This window comes from Physeter macrocephalus, unplaced genomic scaffold (assembly GCF_002837175.3).
Source record: "Physeter macrocephalus isolate SW-GA unplaced genomic scaffold, ASM283717v5 random_360, whole genome shotgun sequence".
Classification (NCBI taxonomy): domain Eukaryota; kingdom Metazoa; phylum Chordata; class Mammalia; order Artiodactyla; family Physeteridae; genus Physeter; species Physeter macrocephalus.
Window position 1 is genome coordinate 1 of NW_021145594.1, and position 8,308 is coordinate 8,308.

Here is an 8,308-nt window from a genome sequence, read left to right on the forward strand (position 1 = left end):
CACATGCCATGGAGCAACTAAGCCCGTGAGCCACAACTACTGAGCCTGCGCTCTAGAGCCCGCGAGCCACAACTACTGAGCCCGCATGCCACAACTACTGAAGCCTACGCGCCTAGAACCCATGCTGCACAATAAAAGAAGCCACCGCAATGAGAAGCCCGTGCACTGCAATGAAGAGTAGCCCCCGATCACCACAACTAGAGAAAGCCCGCGCACAGCAACGAAGACCCAACGCAGCCAAATATAAATAAATTTATATAAAAAGAAATCCCAATGAGATACCACTGCATACCCATCAGGATAGATATTATTTAAAAAAAAAAAAAGGAAAGTAACAAGTGTTGGGGAGCACGTGGAGGAATTGGAATACTTGTGCACTGCTGGTGGGAATACAAAATGGTGAAGCCAGTGCGGAAAAGAGTTTGGCAGCTCCTCAAAAACTTGAGTACAGAAATACCATGTGATCCAGCAAAGCTACTCCTAAGTATATACACCCCAAAGAATTGAATGGCAGGACTCAAACAGATACGTGTACACCAATGTTCATAGCGGCATTATTTACAACAGCCAAAAGGTAGAAACAACTCAAATGCCCATTAATGGGTGAATAAAGAAAATGTAGTATATATATATATATACATATATATATATATATATACATACAATGAAATATTACTCAGTCTTAAAAAGAAAGGAAATTCTGACGCATGTTTCAACATGAATGAACCTTGAAAACATTATGCTAAATGAAATACGCCAGACACAAAAGGACAAATATTGTACAATTCCACTTAAAGGTAGAAACAACTCAAATGCCCATTAATGGGTGAATAAAGAAAATGTAGTATATATATATATACATATATATATATATATACATACAATGAAATATTACTCAGTCTTAAAAAGAAAGGAAATTCTGACGCATGTTTCAACATGAATGAACCTTGAAAACATTATGCTAAATGAAATACGCCAGACACAAAAGGACAAATATTGTACAATTCCACTTACATGAGGTCCCTAGAGGAGTCAAATTCATAGAAACAGAAAGTAGAATGGTGGGTGCCAGGGGCTGGGGGAGTGGGAATGGGGAGTGAGTGTTAAATGGGGACAGAGTTTCAGCTTAGGAAGATGAAAAAATCCTGGAGATGGATGGTGGTGATGGTTGCACAACAATGTGGTTGTATTTAATGATACTGAATTGTACACTCAAGTTATGATGGTAAATTTTATTATGCATATTTTACCACAATTAAAAAAAAACCCTTATGCAATATATACTAAAAAGGCTGAATTCTGGGAATTCCCTGGCAGTCTAGTGGTTAGGAATCTGCGCTTACACTGCCAGGGCCCTGGTTCGTTCCTTGGTCACAGAACTAAGATCCCACAAGCTGCGCAGCGCAGCCAAAAACAAGGTGAATTTTACTTTATGTTAATTTTTTAAAGTAAATTTAAAAAAAAAACAAACAACCACTCAGGGACTTCCCTGGTGGCGCAGTGGTTAAGAAATCCGCCTGCAATGCAGGGGACACGGGTTTGAGCCCTGGTCCGGGAAGATACCACATGCTGTGGAGCAACTAAGCCCATGCGCCACAACTACTGAGCCTGTGCTCTAGAGCCCGTGAGCCACAACTACTGAGGCCTGCGTGCCTAGAGCCTGTGCTCCACAACAAGAGAAGCCACCGCAGTGAGAAGCCCCTGCACTGCAACGAAGAGTAGCCCCCGCTCACCGCAACTAGAGAGAAAGCCTGCAGGCAGCAACGACAACCAAATGCAGCCAAAAGAAAAAAAAGCACACTCAGGAATGAAAATACTCTTAGATCATGAGCTTGGGCCTTTGATGATAATGCCCATTTATTAAGCACCTGCTGTGTACTGGGTGCCAGGTTAAATCCTGTAAGTTTATAGTAATAATAATAAGATACTTACTCAGTATCTGCCGTGTGCCTGGCACTATCAAAGTGCTTTGTACACGTGAACCCAATGAGGTCTCCCACTAACTCTGTGAGTTGGGTTCTGTTAACGCCCTGGGTCAATGAGGAGGCTGAGGTGCAGAGAGACAGCGAGGGGTTGGTGGCCTTGCTGCCTGCGAACCATGTCCTGTCTCCCAAGGCCCAGCCTGGACGTTTTGGCTCTGCTGAGTGCCCCTGTGGAGGGGAGGGGAACAGAGCTCCATACTGAGGACCTCAACCCCGCCTCAGGAACTGAAGCCACAGTTTGTTGGGGGAAGGTGAGACCCAAGTCCAGAGGGCGCCCGACTAGCCTTGCAGGCAGATCCTGCAGCCCCAGGGGACTCAGCTCACGTAAGCAGGAGCCCAGAGGCCGGGATGGGAAGAAGAGGCTCCCTGGGGCCCTGCTGTTTTTGCTTCCAGGAACGAATGTCCCCTGGGCTGTGGAAGGGCAGAGGAGAGAGAATCGGGCCTGTTGAACTGCAGCCTGAGTGTGTGTGTGTGGCGTGGGGTGGGGGGGGGGTGTGGGTCTCAGCTACCCCTCAGAACCAAACCCCAGAGCTGTGGGGACTCACCCCTCCCTGACCTGCCACTGCTCAGGGTGGCCAAAGTCAGGCTGGAGGCTGTTCCAGCAATGTCCCAATGGGACCTGAAGCCACAAACCAGAGTCCAGGGCAGCCGACAGGCCCTGACATCACAGCCACACACCCAGACACTTCATCACAAAGGAAACGACTTGCTCAAGACTCCCCTTTGGACAGGCTGACCACTTGATGGCATTCTCAGTTGAAGCTGCTACCTGCCTCCACCCCTCTGGGGCCCCGAGGCCTGCCCACCTGGGCTCCCAGAGCATCAAATTGGGCCTCTGCAGGACTGTGCAGCCTAGGGGCAGATCCAGGCTTCAGAGAGTTCTGCTGCAGGGGCCGATGGGAAAGAAACAAGCAGGGGAGGGGGGTGGCCAGGAAAGGGGACACATCCCAGTTGGTAAAGATCATAACAATGAAAGTAGCCAACTGCTACTGAACGTCACATGCTAGGCACTCTGCTATGCCTGGATGTGTACTAATGCCCCATTTTCCAGAGAAAGAAACTGAGGCACAAACAGGATGAGTAACTTGGCTAGTGGTAAAGCAAGGATTTGAACCAGGGCAGCCGGGCTACAAGGCTGCCCAGTAAAATCACTGGGTGTCTGTCTCCCCCAGGCAGGCCTGGCATCTATCTCCCTGGGCTCCCTGCCCCACTCCACCTGACTGCCTTGTAGGAGGTGCCAGGCAGGCTTCATGGAAAGGCCTGGCATTTGCTTTGTGAAGGTCACACGGAGGTTGGGGGCAGGCGCTGGTGTGTGTCTGCCAGGAGGGCGCGTGGTGCCAGGTGACACGGCAGTTTGTGGGGCTGGGTGTGCAAGGAGGGTCTGTGTATGTGTGAGTCGGGGTGTGTGTGCACGCTCAGGAGCCCCTGTGTGCATACAGTTGTCTGTGTGGATTTGTACGGGTGTGTGTGAGAGCAGGGTCTGGGTGTTGGTGGTGCCTGTGTGAATCTGTGTATCTATGTCTGTGTCTGTGGTCTGTATGACCTTGGGAGAGGGTACCTGTGTGCTGCACATGGGCCCTGACTCCTCAGTGGGTATGAGGTATGAAAGCTCCTGTGTGTGGCCATGTGCAGGTGGGAATCGGGCCCGGGTGTGTGTTGCAGCGACAGTGTGTTCCTGTGGTCAGCGCAGTGTATGCGAGGCTGTGTAAAACCAGGGTTTCTGTGGTGTTTGTCACCATGGCCATGGGTCACCTGTGGGGTTCTCTTTTTGGCCCCATCAGCCAGAAGACCCATGCCCAGCACAGTACGCACCAGGTGACCTCAATTACCCTGTGTGTGGGTGTGTCTGTGTTTGTGTCCTATGTAGCTGCATATGTGGAGTGCGTGTATCCATGTGGGAGAGCATGTGCATGTCTGGGTGTCTGAAGGGGTTGGTGCAGGGGAGCAGGCACAAGGCTGGAGCACCCTGAGAATTCTGAGAACCTAAAGACCACTTCTCTGCCTCAGCGCTGTCCAGCTGATTCTAAATAACCCCCAGGAGTTCCAGCAGGAACCTCCTCCCCACCCCCACCCCAGCTTGGTTTTCATCCTGGCAGCCCCAGCAAGGAAGAAGGGAGGGTAAGGCTGGAGGCACTGAGCAGAGCAGGGCCGGAGGGACAGGGACGTGGCTTGAGGCCAGTAGCCCGGGAGTAGAGCCCTGGTGATGGCAGGACACCCATATTTGCTGCTACGGTGAATGCCAGAAGCCCAGATTTGGGGCACAAAGAGGGTTAAGGGATCCCATCTTGGGTAAGCAGGAAGGGGGCAGGACCCAGCACCCATTCTGGGGGGCACCACCTGCAGGAAGCCCTCAGCAGCATCCAGTTTAGGGCCAGGGAAGGGGGTGAGGCTCCAGACCAGACAGACCCTGTAAACCACTTTGGAGACTCCCCGCAAGGCAGATTGCTCCCCCACCCTACACACACACACACACACACACACACACACACACACACACACACTCCGGTGGCAAAGGAGGGGACTGGCCGGGGGCCACCCACCTGACAGATCTGCCTGGAGGGTACCAACAGGTGTCCTCGTCGCTGAAGGAGAAGTGGACCAGGGACTCAGGGCCCGCGGGGGGCAGTGCCAGGGCAGGGGGCCGGGGTCGGGCCCGGGGTGCTGCACTGGAGCGCATGAGTGCCAAGCACCGTCGGGGCGCGCATGGGGACGGCTGCACGGTGGTGTGGCGCGCACTGCTCTCCAGGCCCTAGGTGTCTGCGGCCTCCTCCACACCCGCCCTCCCGGTGACCCCCCCCCCAGGGACGGCCCCGGGCGTTCGGGCGTCCCCCCACCCCACCCCCCCGTCCGCAGCGCCCGGGCGGACTCCGCGCCTGCCTCCTCCTGCGGGGGCCCTGCGGAACTGTGCGCATACTTCCCGCCTGCCTCCCTTCCCCCGGGCCTCGGAGTGTGCCCCGGGCTCCGGTTTCCCAGGTTCCGAGCCCTCCCCTGGCCCCGCCTTTTCCACCCCTTGCCTGACGTCGAGCTGGGCCCCCTGGAGGTCTCCGAACGCCGTGCGTCCTGTGGGGGGGAACGACTTGCCCGCGGGCGCAGTGCGGGGTCCGGTGACAAAAACCCGGGGGAGGGATGATGGATGCGGGGGAGGTGGAGTTGGGGGCGTGGGGGCGGCGTAACAGAGACAGGAGACGCAGAGGTGAAGACAGAGACACAGAGAGAAACCGGAGACAGGCACTGATTTCCCCCCCCACACACCCTTCCCGACCCCACGCGGGCCTCCCAGGGGCCTCGACCCCTCCTCCTTATCTCTTCCCGCCCCGATCTCGTCCCCAAATCCGGACGCGGGCCCGCGTACTGTCCCTGCAGTGCCCTCTCTCAGCCTGTGTCTCCGGACTCAGGTTCTAAACAAGCGCACGCGGAGAGTATCGAGAAAGGCAACCAGAGGACCTCTCCGGGCTCCGGAGAAGCCCCCGAAGCCTGCCCGTGCCTACCTCTCGGCCGCCAACCTCCGTTTCCAAGATAAACGGACACTGGAAAGCCAGACCGGATGTGGCCTCCAGGCTCCTCACGCCCAGGCTGCCCGCCCCCGCGGCCCACCCCGGGTCTGGCCGGGAAGGGAACTTCCATTTGCCCTCCTTGCTCGGTGCACGCGGTAATATTCCAGCGCCTCCTGGCAAGGCAACCCCCAGAGGGCAGCGCTGGCCCCATTTCACAGGCCTGTGGACTAAGGATAACACAGCGGAACACAAGTCCCCACATCACCCTGGATGGCAGGTTGGCTTCACTCCCCCAAAACCTGACCGCAGCTTCAGGTCTGCACAGGAAGTGGGAGGAACATAGCGTTTATTGAGCGCCTACTGCATGCCTTATCAGATGTCTCCACGGCAACCCTGGCGAGCAGACTTGATTTTTATCGCTGCCCTGTGACGGAAGAAAAAAAGTGAGGCTGACAGAGCCAGCTACGAACCCCAGACCCTGGCGCGCGCCTGATGGCCAGGAGGGACTCGAACCCACAGCCACCAGCGCGCACTTACCCGGCCCACGCCTGGCGACCGAAATCCTGAAAGCCGCGGAGAAGCCGAAGGCGCCTGCGGAAAGTTGGGGACGGGCTGGCAAAGAAGACAGGCGAGGAAGGTGGCGAACGTGGGCGGCGGGGCGCGCGCGGGCCCGGGGGCTCGGGCAGGAACGCCTCGTCCTCGGTGGCCGCCGCTGCCGCCGCCGGGAAGGCCTCCAGCTGCAGTTCGGGTATGCGGCCCAGGCCGCACGGCCGCGCCATGACTTCGGCGCGGGGAGGGGGGCGCCGCAGGGCGGCCCGGCCTCGGCGGGCGCTGGGGAACAGCGTCGCCCGCCCCGCGCGGCCCACGCAGGCCGGCCGCCCTACCCGCGGGCCCACGGGCCCCACCCCTCCCGGCCGCCTCGGCCCTTCCGGCTACGCGCTGGGGCCGCCCCTGGGGCGGGGCGGGCCAGGGGCCCCCACGCGGCCGCGGCGGGGACACCCCACAGACGCCAGGGGCCCCCCGCAGTCCCTCTGACGTCCTCACAATCGCCGGAAGCATCTCTACAAACACCTGGGATGCCCCCAGATCTCTGGGGTGCTCTCACACACACACAGCCTCCACGATGTTGAGAGGTATTACAGACCTCAGGGGCATCCCCAGAGTCCCTCAGACTGAGATCTCCACAATCCCAAGGAGTGCCCCTACTATCCCTGAGCTGTCCCCACACAACCCAGAGGTACCCCCCAAATCCCTGGGTTCCCCCACAAAACCCAAAGGTGCTCTGAGAGGCTCCCATAGGCACCGGACACTCTCACAGCTCCCCAGATGTCCCCTCATTGTTACTGAAACATGCCCACAAACTCCAGGGGCACCCCAACAATCCCAGGATGCACCCACAAATGCCAGAAGTGCTCTGAGAGTCCACGAGAAACCCCTTCAGATCCCAGGACAACCATTATGTTTCCTCAGATGTCCCCCAAATCCCCTGGGGCAGTCCCACCATCTCTGAGTCACGCAGAGACCCTCCAAACACCCCAAGAATCCCCCACAGCCACAGAGCATTCCCACAGATCTCCGTGAGGGCCCCACCAAATCCTAGGGTCCCTTACAGACCTCAGGAAGGCTTCCACAATCCCTCAGATCCCCTCCCCTAGTAGCTCCACAGCATTACTGAGATGCCCCCAGAAGTGCAGAGAACCCAACATTACCTCAGGGGTGCCTTAGGACTCAGGGGATATTCCCATAACCATGGGGATGCCACCAAAATCCTGGGGTGCCCCCCATAGATCCCAGGGGCACAACTAGATTCCTCCACAGCTCCTAAGACAGGCCTACAACCCTAGGCTACCCCCAGAATCCAAGATGTACTCATAATCCTTGGGGCATCCCCAGAATGCCCCCCCCACAGGCTCTGAGACATGCCTTATAAGTCTTAGACACCCCTAGAAGCCTGGAGTGTGCTCACAACCCCTAGACACTCCTAAGAATCCCCCAGTCCTCCCACTCCTTAGCATCTCTGAGGCACCTCTTAGAATTGGGGGCCCCACAGCTCATGAGGTGGCTCCAAGAACCCAACCTCCCCTCGGCACTGACTTCTGTGGGGTCCAGTGGTGGTGACTCTGCATGCCCAGCCACTGTGACTTTGTGGGGGGCATATTATCCCCTCTCACAGATGGGGAAACTGAGACTCAGAGAGATGAAGATTCTTGAATAAAGTCAGCTAGCTAGTTATAATTCCAGAGCCTATCCCTCCTGTCTACAGCTCTTTGGGGTTAGAGAAGGGGGAGAAACGTTTAAAATAAGAAAATGGGGCAAATCTCTGCTTTAAATCTAAATTGCCTCTGTGAATATCTTTCCCTCTCTACCTGTTGGCTCCCATGTCAAGGGGCCCAAAGTTGGATGACCTAGGCTTGAGTCTGGCCTCCGGCGTTTCTTATTCATTTGACCTTGACCCAGTCACTTCATTTCACGGAGCCTCAGTTTTCCTACCTGTAAAATGGGTAAAATAACACTACATACCTCATGGATGGACACGTAAAAGGCTCAGAAAAGTGTCTGTACATAGTAAGCGCTTACTGAATGTTATTTATGTGTTTTTTTTTAAATTTGCTCCAACCACCAAGCGCGGGGGCAGCTGGTGCTGCTTTGAGGAATTCTGAAGGACTAATTCTCAGGACAAGTGGTCCTAGCAGCTGCTAGGGCCTTACCTGAAAATTCCCCAACCACAGCAGCAAGGCTCCTGGCTGGCTGCACCAAAATTTGTTACCAAGTCCAAGCTCGTACTGCTTGCCACACGACAGGCCAATAAATTGAGTGCCAAGTTGTTGGGGC

General features: G+C 55.9%; 1 protein-coding gene across 1 annotated transcript; it reads right to left on the reverse strand.

Annotated features, from left to right (window-relative positions):
* Positions 1 to 5,749: 5,749 nt before the first annotated feature.
* LOC114485004 (zinc finger protein 574-like) lies at positions 5,750 to 6,326 on the reverse strand. The gene is made up of 2 exons (XM_028485086.2): positions 6,014 to 6,326; positions 5,750 to 5,900 (listed from the first exon to the last, which is right to left on the reverse strand). Exons 1-2 carry the CDS (start codon positions 6,253 to 6,255, stop codon positions 5,849 to 5,851), a joined length of 294 nt encoding a protein of 97 aa, XP_028340887.1. The 5' UTR covers positions 6,256 to 6,326; the 3' UTR covers positions 5,750 to 5,848.
* Between the last annotated feature and the right edge of the window lie 1,982 nt (positions 6,327 to 8,308).